Source organism: Rasamsonia byssochlamydoides (assembly GCF_041956645.1).
Source record: "Rasamsonia byssochlamydoides strain NRRL 3658 unplaced genomic scaffold VTN77scaffold_2, whole genome shotgun sequence".
Classification (NCBI taxonomy): Eukaryota; Fungi; Ascomycota; class Eurotiomycetes; order Eurotiales; family Trichocomaceae; genus Rasamsonia; species Rasamsonia byssochlamydoides.
This window is the reverse complement of record NW_027192385.1, coordinates 607,593-627,595: the sequence shown is the minus strand read 5'-3', so window position 1 is coordinate 627,595 and position 20,003 is coordinate 607,593. Positions and strand designations below refer to the sequence as shown.

The following is a 20,003-nucleotide window of genomic DNA, read 5'->3' as shown; positions in this document are numbered from 1 at the left end:
TGATACTATCAGCAGTTGCGAGAAACAAAGTTTCTCTCTATTCTTGTCGACGAAAGAAACGCATAGTTAGGCTTGTGTCGTCCAGTTGCCCCTAATGGCCCAATCCTCACTTGGCATGGGCATGATAGAGAAGCCGCTATAAAGCCAAAGAACGGATCTGCGCGGCTATGTGACCTGAGTACGCTATTTGGCGATACCAACACGTCTATTTATCCTCGACGTTGGATACAACCCCATTCATACTGATATTCATGTCAGTAAGTTGCCTGGATGGCATCACTCGCGGTATAAATATGGGGACTTACAACTCTCCCAGCTTCATCGCCCGTATATACGACGTGTGGGAGTGGAAGGATGCAGCTGATCCCCGCAGAGACGTTGGCACCGTTATCTCGGGTATTGTCAATGTGGTGAAGTTGTCGAATCAAGTCCAATTCAAAGTGCCCGTTACGGATGGTTTTGCTCCAAATCTGGTAGGAACCCGACAATGGTCAGAACAACTTGAACAGGTCAGCATATAGAATATAGTGCGTTAGACTTACATTGACAAGACCTCTCTTGTGACCGGTGAAGAGGAGCTCTCTCTGCACCCACTCATTGCTAGCCCCCTCGTAGAATGCACAAGACACGATGCAGTCTTCACTCGTCTCACACACGGCTTGATCAAGCAGAAGGGCTCCGTTCAGAGAATACAGGGAAATGCGACTCCCCCGACAGATCATTATATTCCCTGTCATATCATTAATCCGAGCGCACTGCAACGTGTTAGCTGTTGTTACGACTCGTGTTTGAGTGACGAAACTCACCTCCACAGGTCCGTTTGCTGGAAGCTCCCTGACAAAACGCTGTCGGTTCAGATCCCAGAGCATGATTTGGCCATCCGTTGACGCGGAGAGGAGGGTACTGAAAGACCGAGAGACAGCTAGTACCGTCACGGGAGTTCGGTGCCCAAAGAGACAAGCCTGAGGTTGCAATTCTACGGCCTTGTTGGTTGAGCTGAATGACCATATTGATACGGTACAATCCGATCCCGCGGTAACCAACGTGCGCGAGTCCGCGAAAATTGCACATGATAACTGGCCGACATGCAAATGCTCGAAATGCCCAAGCATCTACCATTCGATCAGCGATGATATAGTTTTGTTGTCAACACGGCAATCCATTACCTTTTTACTATCCGCAGCATAAAATCGTACGCTGCCATCAGAGAACCCCCATTCCATGTACTTGTCATAGGCCGGAGGGACATTTAATCGGAAAGCAGCCGTACAGAGCAATCGGTCTTGTTTCATGGTCAATGACGACACCCGTTCCTGGATATCTATGCAGAGTCAGGGATGAGACTGAATCCTGTAAATCGGGAGGGCTCTTACCAAGCAAGGAAACGGGAACCCGCGTTAGAGACTCTGCAAGAGTATCTAGCCGACTCTCGCCACGATGAGGGTCGTCTCTACGCGGGTGAGGCTTGTGAAAGATTTGGTGCGGAGTTTGTCCGAAGTTATGTATGATGCCAATAGTAGCCAGCCGTTCAACTGGATCTTCGATGCTGTCCACGTCCTTGGCGCCTTGATAAGAAAGATGATGGAAGACATTGACGGCTTCAACTGCAGCGTCGCCTTTTTGCTTGAAGCCAAACACAAGATCAATCCATTGGTGCAGGTGTTGCGTGACATAAGGACTTTCCAGGGCTTCACGGTGTTTCGCAATGAAGATCTTAGGATCGCCCTTCGCCCACGGCGGCAATTCCACCGAATCAATCGACGTTGTCATGTTTTGACGGAGGCCAAAGTCATATTTGTTTGAGTTGACCAAGAATTCAGGAAGATAGAAGAACTCGGGGATGAGCTCCCGGACGTCCGACATGTTTCCACGTGAAGCGGATTCCCATGCTTTTCCGACGGAGTAGAACAGCCGGTCTGCATGATCAAAAGTACCGCCTTGAAGGAGAAGATATGACTTCACAAACGGCTGGAGACGAATCAGATAAGAACTGACAATCATCGCAGAGGAGTAATGTGTCCCGTAGTGAAAAGCGGGAGCGTTTTCGTCACCCATCTCAGCAAAAGATTTGTAACGCTCTCTGAATTCGGCCTCTCTTTCCCGAGTCTGGCAGCCCATGGGTTTTGAAAGATCACGAAAGCTCTTCGGATCGGTCAGATCTAGCTCCTCACTCGTGTAATCGGCCAGGACCCATGGAAAAACAGGGTATTGCGTCAGATCGTTAAACGTTCTGCCAGCAAGGGTGTTGATGAGCATCAGATAGTGGAAGTTGGACATTTCGCCCTTCACCCACTTGCGTGTGGCAGGATTCAAAGACGATTGACCAAACACACTGGCGAATTTCGACCCCAAGGACTGCGGGACATCCTCCTGCACTCGCAAAGTTTCAAATCTCCAGATATCTTCTGGACGGCTGAGGCCCATGTTTCCGCCAATCTGCGGCGCATGGGCAGAGAGTTGACTGTAGAGTTCGTCTCGCGCTCGTGACGATATCAAGGTAAGCAGATAGCTGCGACCGTCGGTGAAAAAGACCTCCAATGCAACATCTCGGAAAAGAAATCGCCGTTTTGAAACACTGATGAGATCCGACCACTTCCAGCTTCTTGTCTCGTGTTCTCGTGATTTGCGCTCGTTCGACTCCCTCCCGGAGATCATGCGAACAAAAGGATCTCGTTCTTCCGGAGGAGCTTGCCAGACGTTGACGATTTCCCCATCCGCTCGTTGAAAGAAATTGTCCAATATATAAACATAATCTTTTCCTAAGATCAAGAGCCCTTCGCACGCCTCTAAGCCGACGATGCGAGACATATTACACACATTCTGGACTTGATCTCCGCGGTGGAGACTGCGCATAACCTTTCTGTTTTTGTCCTCGTAATCTTCGAGGTCCACTTTGGGATCATCTATCATCTCAAAGCTATCTTCGAGCCCGTTCCTCTCTTCGGGATCACCCCCTTGGGCTTCAGTGTCCCCAGGCTCTGCCTCCAAGGCGGTCGTTGGGGTCAGTCCAAGGGCTTCACCGCTGACGGTAGACCGCACCTGTGTGCTAACCTTGATGACGGGAGGTTCGGATGCTTTTCTCTTCGGCTGATAATCCTGGCGCTCTCCAGAATCGTCCGGGATTACGCGAAGTCGCATGCGACTACGTCCCTCTGTCTGGTCAAGACGCCATTTCTTCTCTCCGTCCTCTTCCAGTAAGCCCCCAAACCGACGCAGATCTTGGGAGAGTCGAGAGAATACAGACCACATGAAAGTGAGATTATCGTGCTGATCTTGGAGGAGCCTTTGGTGCTTCAGGGTTTCTGATGCAAAAATGTTCGATGTCCAGTGATCAAATGTACTGGAGTGTTTGCGAATTATTTCCTCACAGGCTTTGTCCTCTTGGATCCATTGCTTGAGTCTTTCTTTGCGTTTTGCTATCCGAGACCGTGCAGATTCTTCAATTTTACTGTTCTCTTCTTGAACAAAGGCTTCCCAGGATTTGGATATTGTGCCGAAAAAGAAAGCGTCCAGGTCTTCGCGTTCATCATCCACCCATCGTAAGAAAGCACCATCATCCATGCCGACAAGCTTCTCGAAACCGCCAGAGAGCCGCCGTTGCAGTGCTGCTGGTGCATGGCTCAAAATCGAGGTTGTCTCGGAAGGTTTCTGAACGAGAATAATTCTCCACAAAGTGGCCGCGGCTAGCCGGACTTCATCTTTCTCAGAGATCAACTTGGTGTAGAGCAAATAGCACAGCAGCTTCAAATACTCCAACTCGGGTTCTCCTGCAGTAAGAATGATTGCCTGCCAGTACCCAAGACGATTTAAAAACAAGAGGGTGTCCGCATCGTCGACATCTGACAGCTTCAATAAGACAATCCGAAAGAGGACCGAGCGGATAGTGTTAATTGCCTGGCTGCAGAGACGAATGATCTTCAATGACGAGACATCGGGCCTACGTAGGTATTCGAGAATTGTTCCAGCAAAGTCAAGAGTCGCACCAACGCCACCTATGAACCAGCCTTCGTATAAGGCCTCACCAACATGAGTCATGAAGCGAGCCAGATTGGTGAGAACGCGCGGTTCCAGAAGCAGCGTCTGGTTCAACGACAGCGTGTCTTCCAACGCTGAGAGGATGTTTCGTAGTAGCCATGATTCGAAATAGGTTTGATACTCCAAGAACCCGGGAGGTGTCTTAAGGAACAGGCCCAAACCAGAAAAGTCTTTCCGTACGAGCAACTGGTCCAAAAACACGTTTACCACAAGCTTCAGTATGTCTCGAACAAGCGGATGGCTGGCCAAAGGTTCATTCCCCTCAATCTTCGGTAGAGCAATGCGATGGAGATGCGCAGATGATGGAGTATATTTAACCTTGTCCGACGATATAAGAATGAAAGATGATCCGCGTCGCAACGGCCGCCCAGGTTCGTCTTGAGCATCTGACGGCTCAACAGTCGTAGTACGTAAAACTGGAGGCACAGTGGGGATAGGTCGAACAACCACACTGTTGACGTCGAAGCTAAGCCCAGTTTCACGAGAACTTAATTCCACCTCAGCGCTCACTGTATTGGAGCCAACAACGACGGAAAACAGGACAAGCAGTAACCTCTGGACATAAGTCGATGTTGCGGCAAAGTCTCGGAAATCTTGAGACTTGGCGTGAAGATCAGCAAGAAATCTGACGACAGTCGTCAGAATGGAAAAGTCCTTGGACGAACTCTTGCGAGCGGTGACTTCTGTGTCCCGATGAGCATTTGGCCTACATGATGAACCAGACAACTGGAAAAGGGAAGATGCTTACCAGCTGGATTGGAGGAAGGTCCAGAGGGACCATCATTTTGAGCCGTTGGCGTTTGGGGAGGATCGCCATCCTTCTTCACGACAGATGGTCTCTCATCACCTGAGACGGCCTCGTTCAAGCCACTCTGTAGCATTTCTGTAAGGACCGGGAGAACTTCTGGGAAGACCACTTTGGCCTGACACTTGGAAATGAGCAAGTCTAGAAAAGCTGAAGAGTCGAAAGCTCTATCAAATCCCAGCTCTGCGACGTCGATCCCGAATAAGATGGCAAAGCAGACAGTCCAGAGGGCCGGGACATTCCACCATCGTTTCAGACGATGCCTCATGATGACATATCCGCCAGTTTTATCGGAAAGCTTTTTACTATAAGGACTCCCATGAATAACGATTAACCGCGCAAGGATCTTGGTCGCCAAAACCACCACTTCAGGTTCATCCTCGCACATGAGATATAGAAGCCACTAACATTGTCAGCACCTGCCGCTGAAGGATACCGGATCTGTAACCAACCTTGTTTGTTACGGCTCTTGCGAACTTCTTAATCGTCACGACATCATCAGGGGTGCAGACGTAGTCGCAATACATGCGGAGGAGTTCCAAGCCTATTTTAGATTTTGGCAAACCCTTCTTTACGGTCCGATCTGAGGAAATGGGTGACTGTCTGGCACGGGAATCAAAGCGTAGGCTTTTCTTCTTATTCAGCTTTGGAGATTTATCTTCATGAAGCGCGTAGGTGATAAATAGAGCCAACGATCGAAGTAACTCTGCAGAGACACAAGTCTCGAGCAGCGACCGAAATGCGGGGATAAAGAGACTAAGAGCCTCTTCAGTGAACTCCTCGCCCTTCAAGGCGTCCAGAAGCTTCTTGTTGACCCCTGTGAAGCATGAGCACTAAACAGTGGCAGAACCAGAACCATGGCACTTACGCATGCGAGACAAACGCCTAGCATTGAACCGGCGGTATTGACTTTCGGTAGCGAACGTCGAGAATTGAGAGTAGTACATCTGGAGCAAGGAGAGCTCACCAAACCGCCAAATGTCAAGGTCTACAAGTAGTACACGATAAGCAAGTGGGTTGGTGATCATGGACTTGTTTGGATTTTCGAAGTTGTATCCCACAAAGGAGAGGATCAATCGAAGAAGGTCGATAGCAAGCGCAGATCGTTCGCGGTTATCTGAGCAGACTGTCGAAGTCCTAGAAGTCCCGGACTGATTTCCCTGAGGAAACCCAAGCTTCTCCCGCAGTAGCAGCGCAAGTATGCCATAACCGTTGTCTCTTTCCATGGCCTCGCTATTCCTCCAACTGTCTTGGATGGCTTCGAACAGGATCTCGACTGCAAGGACGGTGCTTTCTACGGTACTCGCGGCCTGGAGCATGCTCAGATGCACGGCAGCACAGCCGCCGATCCGCCAACTGGCATCATCGAGGGATTGAGGGACAGACACCACAGGATCACCTGTCAAGATCCCCACTCCATGCGAACGGGTCAAAGCATCATTAATTGCTGGAATAGCACCATTGACCGCGATGGCATTACCGCCAGCCTTGGTCAGCTGGTGCAGGTTCTTCGCTGCCTGTCTCGACAAAGACTTGACGAGTTGCGATTCGTCAATGTTGTTGCTGTCATTATCATCCAGCACTGTCGTTGGAGATAGGTTGATGAGAAAGGAACTTTCAGGGACTAAAGCGCTCGCTTTCTGCCGAATGGCGGTAACGATATCCGAATGTTCTTCTTTACCGGGATGAAGACTCTCATTCCGCAGATTCAAGGCAGCAGAAGCTTTGTAGGTCTGGAAAGAACCTAGACAATCCTGAAAATTGCCGTGATATCGAGGGCCAAGATGATAGAATACCGCAACCATGTCGTCACTGAAAGTCTCTTCGAACAAGATTGCGTTGGCGAGGGACCATCGGGAAGACGATATGCCTTTCCCAAGCCTCACAGCCAGATCCTGAGGTGTGCCGAAAAATGCCTGGACCCGGGGCGGCTTATTCGGCGAACGGGCTACAGGAGCATTTGGGTAGTCAATTCTCAGCTGCTCAACGAACTCGCCGTTTACGAAAAGTGAAGCGCGGGCCGGCAACGTAGCGCGAGCTCTTCTATGGATGACACATATATGGTACCATCGATCCGGCTCGAAAATAACCGACTTAAAACGTACACTTGGACGAGGGCCATTTATCGAAGTTTGCAGAATAAAGTTGCGGGTATCCTTCTCCAGGTAAGCGAGTACAAAACAGCTCTGGCTGGGATCAAAAACCCCAAAGATGGTCGTGTGAGACATGGGATCGAACTTGTCAAAACGAGCCCATACCGCCAGGGTGTAACCGGCGGATGCGGTTGGTGGAAAGGGCCGACCCAATGTGGAGAATTCGACGGAAGAATAACCATGAGACGACATATCAAAATGGATACAAGGCGGTCCTTTGGAGGATCGAATTGCATTGAGAAGGAAACGCGATGCCTGTGGGCAATCATATGCTCGTCGATACATATCTACGGCATCGTTGAGACTGTTGACTCCCTCAAGACAGAGGAACTCGGCTAATTCTCGGTAGAGGGCCTTCTCATCATCAGATCGATCACTGCTGAACAGAATTGGCAAAATTGAGGACAGCATGCCAGTTGCATGGAGAGCAACAACGTTCCTTCGGGAATGTGACGCCAATTGGCAGAGGCATGCCGGGATGGCTAATCTCTGAATATCATGATGTGTTCCTTTGGATGATTGGGACAGCCACGTTCGAAGGAAAGGACCCAGAAATTCTGGACGTTCAACCGTCTCCGCGGTTCCCAGTAGTTGATCCACGGCAGCGCGGATGGTGGACGACGAGGTTGTGCCGCTGTCTGATGAAAACCTCGTGCTAAGCGCCGTGAAAAGGCCACTGACAGTCTCCTGGCACAGAGCCGCTGCCAGAACCCCTCCATACAACTGCTCCGTGTCGGTTGATCTCGTGTCCCCATCATCGAGCTTTTCAGCCAGAAGCTTCAGGGTCTCTTCAAGGGAGGCAGTTCCCCCTCCCTCGATCCTCTTTGCAAAGAACCGTCTGTTCCCGGGATGATCCTTCAGGCACTCTGCAAGCACAGCCAGAACATCTTTAAAAAGCGTCAAAAGACTCTTCCTCTCTTCCTTGGACAGAGATCGCGGATCATAGCGTTCTGCTAATCGTCTCAAGAGGTCCAGTAGCGTCTGGAAGCCATCAAGATTTCGGAATGCATCTTTCGCTTCGTGGGGGCGATCACTGTCGATCAATGTGTGACGGAGCCGCAGGAGGCTTTCGGTAGCTGCAAGGGCATGTTCGAGGACTATGGGACGCTGAACACAAATTTCCTTCAGAGCGTCAATGACGGGGGCCAGTTCAGTGAGGAGCCGCTCGGACATGGACGACGGAGGAGGGGTTGAGGAATGCCGCGGGGCAGGGGAGCTATTCATGATGCCGCGAAGTCCTTCCCAGACCAGATCTTAACAATGCCCAGCACCATCAAAAAACCATGCGGGCACCATTGATCTGGACTTGAGGGAACGCCACAGCATGCAATGGGAAGTGTCGGTGCTCGTCGTTCAGGTCATGACAGTACTTATGGTGGGCTGGGTGCATGTCTCAAGAGGACCAGAGAAATGAAGCTGCTAAGACAATCTCAGTTGCACAACATGGAAACATCAAACTGTGGGATATGGCCTGCAGCATCAGGCAGACACACGCGACCAGCCTGTAATATCTGGCAGGGAGCTTGGAAGAGCTGTGGCTTCCGTCGTGCAGCTCTGACGCAGCGGCGGGCATAGCGCAGGGTAGGTAGTGATCACGTGATAATGTGGTGACCGAACCTGCATGATTGGCTGATGGGAAGGCCGATAAGATGATAACACTTGGGCGGTCAGTGGTCACTCTTGGCGACCGACCCGCCGCTCCCGTGACCACTGTGACAATACCATACCAATAATACGCCCCAGCCACTGTGTCACTGGATGTGCTGGACGGGGCACGCGATCATTGCATGGTGGATGATCGACTCCGAGTGCGGCCATAGGACCCACCAATACCTGCATGGTACTCGCTCACCGCCAACGGAAATGCTGAGCTAGGCAAGCAGCAGGGACCTCATCCGCCTGTAACTGCCTTGTACCCCGGCTGCCGCCTCAGCCTGCCTGCCTGCTCTGGTCCTCGCCGCCACATGCCGGATTATCGCTCGATGCCAATTCACGCCTCACTCTGTGGGCCAACCCGCAACCATCCGTGTAATGATACGGTAACCAGTCACATCATCCAGCCTTGCTTCCACTTCCCCGGTCTGGGCTAGGCTGGCTCATCGACTCATCGCGTTATCTGTCAACCTACGGAGTACTTGTATCACCCATCTTCCATCCTCTCTCTCTTCCTCTCTCCATTCTTCATCAATCTCATCATCATCCCTTCTTCCAACCACTACTTGCCTCCTTCCCCATCCATATTTTATGCTTCCTTGAGTGTCCACCCCGTCCGCCACCATGAAAGGCTTCCTCGGCCTTTCCCTGCTGCCACTGCTCACGGTTGCATCACCCGTGGTCGTTGACTCGATCCACAACGGAGCAGCCCCCGTCCTCTCTTCGTCCAACTCGAAGGAGGTTCCGGACTCATACATCATCGTCTTTAAGAAGCATGTAGACTCTGCTTCTGCGGCAGCACATCACAGCTGGGTGCAGGACCTGCACCAGCAGGCCGAGATTGAGCGGACGGAGCTCCGGAAGCGCTCCCAGTTCCCTTTCACGAATGACGTCTTTCAGGGTCTGAAGCACACCTTCGACATTGGAGGGTCCCTGCTGGGCTACTCTGGGCATTTTGATGAGAGAGTCATCGAGCAAATTCGCAGGCACCCTGATGTGAGTTGATAACTCCTCCCCGAGAATCGGTTCTTGGCGAACTCGTGACGTGACTGACCCGTTCAAACCAATAGGTCGAGTACATCGAGAAGGACTCCATCGTCCACACCATGGAGGTCCCAACCATCGAGAAGAATGCTCCTTGGGGCCTGGCTCGGATCTCTCATCGGGATAGCCTCAGCTTTGGGACGTTCAACAAGTACCTCTACGCTGCCGATGGTGGTGAGGGTGTCGATGTCTATGTCATCGACACCGGTACCAATGTCGACCATGTAGACTTCGAGGGCCGTGCCTCCTGGGGCAAGACTATCCCCGTCGATGATGAGGATGTCGACGGCAACGGACATGGAACCCACTGCTCCGGTACCATCGCTGGTAAGAAGTATGGTGTTGCCAAGAAGGCCAACGTCTATGCTGTCAAGGTCCTCAAATCCAACGGCTCAGGCACCATGTCTGATGTCGTTAAGGGGGTTGAGTGGGCAGCCACCCAACACCTCAAGAAGGTGGAGGATGCCAAGAAGGGCAAAGTCAAGGGCTTCAAGGGCAGCGCTGCCAACATGAGTCTGGGCGGAGGCAAGTCTGTGACGCTCAACCTGGCAGTCAATGCCGCTGTGGATGCTGGCATTCACTTTGCAGTTGCCGCCGGCAATGACAATGCCGATTCGTGCAACTACTCTCCCGCTGCTGCAGAGAAAGCCATCACGGTTGGAGCTTCGAACATCGCCGATGAACGTGCGTACTTCTCCAACTATGGCAAGTGCAATGACATCTTCGCTCCTGGTGTCAACGTTCTATCCACCTGGATTGGCAGCAAGTATGCCGTCAACACGATCTCTGGAACCTCCATGGCATCTCCCCACGTTGCCGGTCTGCTGGCCTACTTCCTCTCTCTTCAGCCCTCTAACGACTCGGGCTTTGCTGTTGCCGAGATCACTCCCAAGAAGATGAAGGAGAACCTGATCGCCATTGCAACCGAGGGAGCTCTGACTGATGTTCCATCCGACACTACCAACGTGAGTTTCCTCAGTCTCCCAAGGGTTGATTTCTTAGCTTGCTAACTTTTGATTCTTCTAGCTTCTGGCGTGGAACGGCGGTGGCTCTTCCAACTACACCGAGATTGTCGCCAAAGGCGGCTACAAGGTCACGTCGCGGTCTGTCAAGGACAAGGTCGAAGAGCTCATCAACGAGGCCCAGGAGGTTGTCAGTGAGGAGCTTGGTGCAATTTACAGCGAGATCATGGACGCCGTTGTCGCGTAAATCTAGGTAGATGATAATGTCATGAGCACCATCCACCACATAGTTACGGTTACGCTATAGGCTATAGGGCATGGGTCGATGGGAACGGCTTTGTTGGGTACACGTCCGGGCGCAGGTTGACTTTCGTTGCGTTGCTGTCGTTTCAATTTGAATTGTTGCTCTTCCTATTGCTTGCTTTCTTGCATCACTCATCATCATCGTTACCATCCAGGGGGTATGTGTTCGGTCGTCTTATCATTATCACGCCATAACACCCTCAAGGCCTGGATATATTTTTCAGCTCCACTTGACACGATGCGGAATTATATCTAGCTGCCCTGAAATCTAGATGAGGCCATAGATTGTTGTTCTTGCATTTGTCGTCATGTAGAACGTAGAGGATTGTGTCGTTGAGTGAATATATCCTGAACGTATTTACTGGAACGAATCCCGAGATCTTTTCAAGGTAAATTACCGCCGTAAAAGAGGTATCATGGTCGAGGACAATGACATCCTTAAGGTGGCTTTCTCTAGTTTTATATATTTCTCTTCAGCTTAATAGTATTGGTTGCAGTCTGTCACGGTTGTCATGGCTATGGTATGGAACTGGCTTTCCTTCCACTTTTGTTTGACGTGATCGCATCCGAATATAAATGTATATATATTGTGTCACCAGCGATGAGCTCGCACCTCAACGCGGTGATGGGGTTTAGTAGTCCATTATATTATTTTTTATTTTTTTATTATATGGATGAAGCCAAGATGAGCTCCCTACAACCGAATTGACTCATCCCTTCGATTGGTCACCGTTTCCAACGAAGTGAAGCAAACCCCTCTCTGATTTGACTGAGATATTGCTTCCCTAGTGCCTGAATACTATTATATAAGGCAAGCAATAAGTCATTAATAATGGAATGTCCTCGAGTCTTTTGCTATCCTACCTATCTGATCTATCTATGACAAGAATTAATGATAGAATTATTGACTCTGATCATAAGCTGGTTCAAAACTACTATTTGCTAATACTTACTACTTAGTCTTATTATAACCCTTGCTAGGGCAACATAGTTATTGGAGGTATATAATATCTTCTTATTTCACAAAAGTTAGAGCCCTTATGGCACAATTACAGTAAGCCAAGACTATATAATGGTAGTACCTACCTAGGTTAGGATGGTCGGGGGACAGAGGAATAAGGTAGAAGAGATCTATCCTTCTCTTTATGCCTTTTATTATACTGAATCTACGAGGAATATCCCTTGCCCAAAACATATCATAAAGGAGGAGGACGAGCAATAAGAGGGCAGGAGTATCCGGTAGTACTACTTTCAAGAGTGATTCCTTTTTCTAAAGAGAAGGCTGATATTTTTACCCTGAGGGTGCTATAGTAGGTAGACTAGAAAAGGAAGGGCCCTGGGCCTTGGTGGGCTGGACTGATCTGTATCTACTATAGAGGGGCTCCCATATCTCCCCTTGTTAAAATAATCAAAAACAGCTATTCATCGATATTCCAGGTAGCATGGATTCCTGTCGGGGATGTATGTCATGACTATCGGACTGTTCTTTTACTTTTGACATGATCCCACCCGGTGATAAGCATATATACATTGTGTATAGTGCAATATATCCTTCCTATATGAGAGAAATGCCGCTAGCAGGATATACTCGCTTCCCTTTCTACAGCACATACCGGAACCTCTTATCATCGCCAAAGCCCGAAGGCTCAAGATCAAAATGCTGATCCTCCACTGCTTGATCGCTGCTACGGCCATACTTCCGATCTCGTCGACGATTCTCCCGCCACAGGAGAAAGATCTGGCACAGGCCCATGACGATGACGATGCAGCACGCCCCGAACGACACCCACATGCCCCGGCGGTAGTACGGCGCGTCACTCGTAGGGAAGACGTTGGTGCCCAGCACCGGGCCGCACTGGCCCCCCGTGGCGAGAATCGCCAGGGCCGCGCCGCGTTTCGAGTCCGTTGCGTGGCTGTTCCCTACCCAGGTGAGGACGAGGGCGACGGAGACAAATATCATCACTGCTAGGAAGAGCCCGAAGTACCGCGCTGCGACGGTCGTCTGCGTCGCCAGGATGATGTACCCGATCGCGGCGACGACGGCCGCGCCGACGACGAACGGGCCCCGGAGGTTGTATCGGTCGGAGATAAAGGCGCAGGCGACGATGGTGATCCAGCACGCGACGTACGGCGGGGCGCTGAGCCCGTTGGACTGGATCGTCGAAAAGGCGCCCATCTGGGAGATGATCGTGGGGATGAAGAGGGGGAGAGACGCGAAGCAGACGTTGCAGCCGAAGTACATCAGGGCTGGCAGGTAGCCTGTTGAAGTGTTAGTAGAGTTTCCTTCCACTCCAAGTTCTGCGTTAAATCAAGAAATCTCTCTCAACTTACTCGTATAATCGAGAAGAGCGCCCAATACCTGCTTCCACTGAAGCCCCTTGGACTGTCGATCCCCAGGCTGCTGCAGCGACAGAGCGACAGCAATCTCCCGCTCTCGTTCAGTGAGAAACCGGGCCTGCTGAGGGGAGTCGGGGATGCAGAACCAGGCCACAATCCCCAAAAGACAGGTGGGGACGCCTTCAACGATGAACAAGATCCTCCAGGAACCAATTGACCCTTTGGCCTGCGAAATACCATACGCCAGAGCACCGCCATACGCGTTGGCCAGCGCCGATCCAGAGATGAAGATTCCCGTCCGGAGGCCCAGTTTCTCGCGGGGGTAGAAGTAGGACAGGTACAGAGGCACGCCAGGCCCGTACATCGATTCCACTATGCCCAGACACACCCGACAGACCATGAGGCCGCCCCAGGACGTGCAGGCTGCCTGGATGGTCGAGATGAAACCCCACAGGAAGACGGTTGTTGAAACCCAGATATGCGGTTTGAAGGCCTTCCAGCCCAATTGCGTCCACTGAGACAGGATATCTGAACAGTCATTCAGAGAGCTCATCAGTCCTGTTCAGCCAGAAAGAATAGGAAAGCAGACCCACAGGATATATAAAAGACGGTCGCGAGCCACGCATAGCGATTCCCGCTCAGATCAATATCGTCCTCCATGCCCGCGATCCTCGCATTTCCGAGGTTCGACCGGTCCAGCACAGACAGCGAGTACAGGACAAAGATCAACGGCATCAGATTCCAGTCCAGCTTGCGGTAGACACGGTTTGCCTCTTCGGTGGTAAAAGATGGGCCAGGCTTTTTCATGTCTCCCGTGGCCGTGCCGGAGGTATCTTCCAAGTGAGAAGATGAAGCTTCAGGGATCTCTAGGATGTCGTCGCTATTATTGCCTCCGGGGCTTCCTTTGGCCTTTTTGGCGTCGCCTGCAGCAAGCAGCGTTGCGCTGACAGCGCTCTTCTCGATTTGTAAACTCTCATCTTCCATCTTGAATCTGAATAGCTGTTGCAGCTATAAACTCCCTATAGAACTCTCTTTTTCTTTTGAGACAACTTTCTGAATCTCACCGTTTCCATAGCGGATTTCCTACTGAATCACCGCGTTTTAAACCAGACGGATTTGGCATTGTTTTCCCCAGATGTCATATTGCCCTATCTTCCCCTCACTGATCAGCCACAGGGGGACGCCATAGCTCCGTTCACCTTCCTAAACAACGATGGACGTGTGGCCATCGGTTTGATAGGTGCAGTTGGTTGGTTGGCTGATTAGTACACATAGGTACGGAGTAGGCCATAGGGAGCTCTTCTTCTGTGCCTATTATTGTCCTGTGTGGGTAAACTTTGAGCCTGGCTGCAATAATACGGAGTAATACTCTGCGGAGGATCCGAGCTGACGTTGATGATGTTGATAGTGTTGATACTAATTAGTCTTAGCGCCGACGGCAGACGGAACTCCCCCGCATTTCCACACTCCACAGCAATCCCCACAGGAAAGCATTCCTGTTGAGGTTATTATTATAGGACTTTTCCAATCTGCCGGATATCCTCCTTCTTCTCCAACTCCCAGCACCACTCGCTGGCCTTCTTCGCTTGATCCAAGCCAAGCACTGGCTGGCATTGGTCCAGGAATTTCTCCGTAAGCTGCGCGTCTGACATCGGCACTTCGAGACTCCCCACGGCATGGTCCACATGCTTTTCAATTCGGTCAGTCTCGTTGCCGAAGTCAACGACGATGTGGCATTCGTCCGCCCGTAAACTGTCATGAACAGTCGCACGAATCCTATCCCGGATGCTGATCACCTGCGGGTTGAGCACCACCTCGTCTTCATACTGAGCAGGCGTCGCCTTGCCGTAGAGGATCCCCACTGCGCCACCATGGTAGACGCTGAACTTCGCTTCCAGTCCATCACCCGGTTTGGTCTTACCTGTCAGCTCCAGCACAAGCGGGTGCACTGACACATGTACGCTCTGGATGCTTTGGGGATCGAGACCCCGACGTCGGAGCTCGCCATGCAGCCACACACAGCCATCAATGACCGGGTGGACAACGATCCCGCACGGAAATGGCTTAAACGTGTTCTTCTCAATCTCCCACGGTCGTCTGTCTCCCAGACTCTGGATCTCCGATTGCAGCTTGTCATCATCGCTGACCACCTGGACCCATCCGCGTTTCGCCTCCAGCGCCTGTAGAGAGCTGGTATAGCCATCCGCAGCCAAGATGGCAGCAAGAAGGCCATTCTGCGCTGCACGCCCGGGATGGAATGATTTGGTGTGCGAACCAAACATTTCCCGGAGGCCTGTCACTTGAGTGGCCGCGATGCCAATGGCATGGGCAGTCTTCTCCGGGGAGAGATTAAGCAGCTTTGATACCGCGACCGCGGCTCCAATGGAGCCTGTCGTGCTTGTAATATGCCTGCAGAAGACATGAGTAAGCTTATATCAGCAGGTATGGAAGCATCGATCCGCATCATTGTCTTCGGCGTAAAAGACAACCCGAAAGAAGGGGCAGGTAGTTAGGTATGATGCTGCACGTACCATCCCACATCATAGTGGCTGGGCCATACAGCAAGCCCAACCTTACACTCAATCTCGATGCCAGCCGCCAGTGCCGTGATAAATTCCGCCCCAGACACAGGCCTATCAAGAGACTGGGCAAAGCTCAGCAATGCCGCCGCCACAGGACCTGTCGGGTGGATAATGGTCTCGAGGTGCGTGTCGTCATAATCATGGACATGCGAGGCAATGCCATTGAGCAGCGCGGCGTGTTGGGCATCGACTTGCACTCCCCGGGAGCCCAGCAGCGTCGACGTCGGAGCTCCGAAGAAGCGGGAGAGGGACTTGCGGGCGATGAGGGCGGCTGGATGGTTGCTCCCGCCGACTGTGCATCCCACCCAGTTGTAGAACGAGCGCACAGCTGCTTGGATGATCCCGGGGGGGAGGGAACTGTAGGAGAGGGAAACAACCCAGTTGGCAGCTGCTTGTGTTGCCATCTTTCCAACGTAGGCGGGGAGTGTCCGCGGCAATCGGTACTATGTAGGTTGTGTGTCTATGTTGCGTGAGGGTGGTCAAAGAGGATGATGGCAAATGCCCACCATTTATATACTGCACCAACCCATCGATACTGCTTGTACAATATTATTCCGCCATGACTTACATCTATTCCACATAGGAGGGATTTCCCGTCCTACTGCCGGTTCCTCGACATTGACCCGCCAGAATGCCACCATCTGCGGGGCCTTCGGAGGAAACTCCATTAGATAGCGTCGCAGGAATGGTCTCATTTCTATTCTCAAGAAGCATCACTGCATGGGGGAAACTCTTCTTCACGATACCTATCAGGATTGGAATGACCCCATATCCTATCTTGAAGTTGACACTACTGCCATGTCACACACTGAATTACGCCCACCATTAGATATATCTCATGTTATGCGGTGCTGTCCCGCCTTCAGAATAAAATTCATAAGTAATCATGAAAATTCAGCACATCATTCCGTAGAGATAGAGGAGGAAAAATCTACATTGAAAAAAAAAAGTTCCGTCTATAAAATCCATCTTATCTGTTCCACAACAGATTGACCTGCTTACTGCGGACCTGTAGAAGACGTCAGCAAATGAATTCTCTTCGGTTGTATTCACTGAAGAAAGGCTTACCATCGGCGCCAGAATCGCGACACCCACAGCGAGCGCTACCACGGTCGCCACCAACTGCAATTTTGAAAAGCCCCTGCCGAGGATATCAAATGCCTGGCTAGGGGTAACCCGCGTGCCGAACACATCCCCCCCAAACGCGAAGACCAGGCTGGTGCTTTCCAACAATGTCGGGCTGGAGATGACAGCACGGATGTCCGAGACATCGCGCGTGTGCGTGAGGTACCACCTGCCGTCGAACTCGAGGAATGGATTGTATTTGAAGAGGCCTTCTTCCACCTCGGCAGGGGTTGGATCTCGTCCGACCGGGCGGCGTGGGTCAAGGACGGGCCGAGGAATGCCAATAATGGCATTGGAGGCAGGGAGTGTGCAGAGGAGTTGCCGGGTCGTGATTCCTTGTCGCGTCTGCGTCACCGCCATGTGCGAGATAGGCTCAGGAATAATGAAGGATTGTGAGACTACATATGGTTTTGGCGGAGCATCTGCGCCGTGAAGGCTCGAATAGTTCGAAGCCGAACCCAGAGGACCACGATCATTAGGGTGCGGCGATTCGTACAGCTCGGATACTACCAGCTGATAGCCTTTGGATTCAGAAGTGTCGGTCACATCGGCCCAAAGAGAGTACGCAAACCAGTTCTCCGATAGCACAGCGGTGATGGGCTGGGTAGTGTCCACGCCAGTCTGTATACTCGAATGGAGAACTTTGCCGGAGACACCGTCGAGCAAATAGAACGTCGCCGTATTCTCCCCAACTGTAGTGACAAGAGCAAGATTGGGGTTCAAGTATTTGTAGAGAACCAAACGATTTCCAAGGACTTTTCCGATAGAGGCCACAGGGTCGTGCACTGGTCTTGACGTGGCGTGAATGACTCGCTCGCCTCGAGGGGGCAAGAACTGCCACACTGGAGTCTTGTTGTTTCCTAAAATCCAACCCAGTACTCGTCCATCATCACTTAGAGTAACGAGATATCCGGAGCCAGCGAGAGGCTCAAGTGGAGTACCATCTTCCCTGATACCAACTGTGACGGGCGCAGGGCCATCCGGTAATATCACAATGGACTTGATCTTGGAAGTGGGATCGCGTTTTGACAGGATCTCGCCTGATGTGATGTTCACGCTCACAGAGCTGCCGTCCTCAGCGTAGATCGTGGCCGATCCGGACTGAGTAGTTATAGCTTTGACGTTCCAATTTTTGGTATCAGCAGCTCTCACGTTCCAGGCCACTGAGCCACGCTTCCCTGTATCAATAGCAATGACTCGACCACTCTCCGTAGCGACAATGACCAGTTTCGCAAGACCAAAGCTATCAAGATTGGAGAGCTCAGCGGTCAGAAAGCTCGAGAAAACGCGTTTTGGCAACTCCTGCAACCACGCGGGAAGGTGTTGAAGATCCCTAATGTGCCGTTTAACCCGATGGATGTAAGCACTCAACACGCTCGCGTGGCCCTCAATCTCAAGCTCATGTACGAGATCTTCGCTGCTGGGTGGCTCAGCCCAGCTAGCAGCAACTGCGCCAGCTAGACCTTCATGTCTTGTCCATTCAGCCTCCCCATTGCGGACCAAGACCCAATCTTCGGAATCCAGAACATAAGCAAAACGAACAGCTGCGGAGTCGCCTTTGCTGGCTACCTCCGCTACAGCGTGTAGCCCAGTATCAACTGTCCGCTTCTTGTGCGGCCACCTCCCGAGAACGCCATGGGACGCAGAGGAGACGACAATGATTTCAGAGTCGGTAATTCGGGTAAAGTAGACATTACCAGCCTTGTGACTTGTCGCGAAGACAGACTTTTCTGATAAACGCGGAAGCTGGTAAGCCTTGGAAATGGTCGATGATTGAAGATCAGTGTGGTAAACCTCAGCCCAAGAGCTTGAATCAGTTTCATAGTGCACCAGGAAATGCGGCAGACTGTTGAGGCCTTGGGGCGCCTGCACTTCGATTCTCTGGATGTCTTCACCGCTGTCGTTCTCGATGTTCACTGTATGTACCTGCTTAGAACCAATAATATTGATCTTCAGCGCCTTTTGCGATTTATCCGCCCAAACAATTAGGGGGGAAGCGGTGTTGGCGCCAACGAAGAGGATCGACTCCGGCGTTGACACCTCGTTTTCGGAGGTCAAAATATGCTGCTTGGTCTGACGTCCACTTTCCGGGTCCAATACCGTTATCTTGATCTTGTAGCCCTTCAACAAGGCCGACTGAAGCGAAATGTAGAATACTTCGGTAGGGGAAGAAGACACCTGGAACGGAAGGTCACCACTTTGAATCGTCAGTTCTAACGTCCATTGGCAATAACATGCGGAACTGGATCGAACCTGTCATCCTTGTATTCCCATTTAACCTTTCCAGAGACGCCATCTAATCTCCGCACAATTCCAGTTTTGTCTCCAAACAATGTAATCACGTCCCGCGCGCCACTGCTTGTGCTGCCATCCTGGAGCTCCAGCAACTCGAGATCCTTCACCGGTCCGTCATCAAACTGGCTCTTCCAAGACAGTTTGCCATCCATCGCGTCCCACGACGCGACCAAGTCTCCAGCAGCGCTCACAACCGTGGTTTCTCCATCGCTAGAACGAAGGAAGCCTTCCACGCCTTGGTCGAGTGATGACCACCGCGCCAAATTCTGTCTCCACACAATTGATCCATCCTTCGGGTTTACGGCTCCCAGGACCAGCTTCTCGGACAGAGTATAGAGCAACGACGCATTCGAGGAGGAGGAAGGTCGGTGAAAGAAGGTCGTTTGAGGAGAGGGAACTCCTAGCAAGGCATGGTGGAAATCGATGTGGTTGACCTCGTCTGCGAAGATGGCCAATGACGAAGGTACACAAGCAGCCAACAGGAGGACCGCCGCCTGGAGCCACATTATGACCTTCTCACGGTTGTTCGCATTCGAGAAAGGTCACAGTGGTGGAGGACGCGGACGTAGGTTTGGAGAGCTTGTCCTGTAACTTTACATCTGGCGGAAAGCGATTGTACTCCGCTAAGCTCCGACATCCGGGTTAGTGTTAGCTTTACGGCCTGAACGGAGCTTAAACAGAAGTCCGCTCTCAGCTTCAACTACCCTAT

The 20,003-nt window shown here is 51.5% G+C and overlaps 5 protein-coding genes across 5 annotated transcripts; 1 reads left to right on the top strand and 4 right to left on the bottom strand.

Moving 5' to 3' along the window:
* Positions 1-209: 209 nt before the first annotated feature.
* Positions 210-8,217, bottom strand: VTN77DRAFT_2785 (uncharacterized protein; the record flags this gene model as incomplete). Its single annotated transcript, XM_069418662.1, has 9 exons — positions 210-242; positions 306-470; positions 543-755; positions 807-1,112; positions 1,167-1,321; positions 1,374-4,718; positions 4,784-5,243; positions 5,293-5,657; positions 5,709-8,217. The coding sequence occupies 9 exons, from the start codon at positions 8,215-8,217 to the stop codon at positions 210-212; spliced, it is 7,551 nt and encodes a 2,516-aa protein (XP_069282266.1).
* Positions 8,218-9,270: 1,053 nt separating this feature from the next.
* Positions 9,271-10,899, top strand: VTN77DRAFT_2784 (uncharacterized protein; the record flags this gene model as incomplete). Its single annotated transcript, XM_069418661.1, has 3 exons — positions 9,271-9,642; positions 9,717-10,655; positions 10,717-10,899. The coding sequence occupies 3 exons, from the start codon at positions 9,271-9,273 to the stop codon at positions 10,897-10,899; spliced, it is 1,494 nt and encodes a 497-aa protein (XP_069282265.1).
* Positions 10,900-12,555: 1,656 nt separating this feature from the next.
* VTN77DRAFT_2783 (uncharacterized protein) lies at positions 12,556-14,276 on the bottom strand (the record flags this gene model as incomplete). The annotated part of the gene is made up of 3 exons (XM_069418660.1): positions 12,556-13,214; positions 13,287-13,820; positions 13,886-14,276. 3 exons carry the CDS (start codon positions 14,274-14,276, stop codon positions 12,556-12,558), a joined length of 1,584 nt encoding a protein of 527 aa, XP_069282264.1.
* Positions 14,277-14,803: 527 nt separating this feature from the next.
* VTN77DRAFT_2782 (uncharacterized protein) lies at positions 14,804-16,278 on the bottom strand (the record flags this gene model as incomplete). Its single annotated transcript, XM_069418659.1, has 2 exons — positions 14,804-15,701; positions 15,824-16,278. 2 exons carry the CDS (start codon positions 16,276-16,278, stop codon positions 14,804-14,806), a joined length of 1,353 nt encoding a protein of 450 aa, XP_069282263.1.
* A 566-nt stretch (positions 16,279-16,844) lies between these two features.
* VTN77DRAFT_2781 (uncharacterized protein) lies at positions 16,845-19,800 on the bottom strand (the record flags this gene model as incomplete). The annotated part of the gene is made up of 3 exons (XM_069418658.1): positions 16,845-16,883; positions 16,943-19,196; positions 19,253-19,800. 3 exons carry the CDS (start codon positions 19,798-19,800, stop codon positions 16,845-16,847), a joined length of 2,841 nt encoding a protein of 946 aa, XP_069282262.1.
* Between the last annotated feature and the right edge of the window lie 203 nt (positions 19,801-20,003).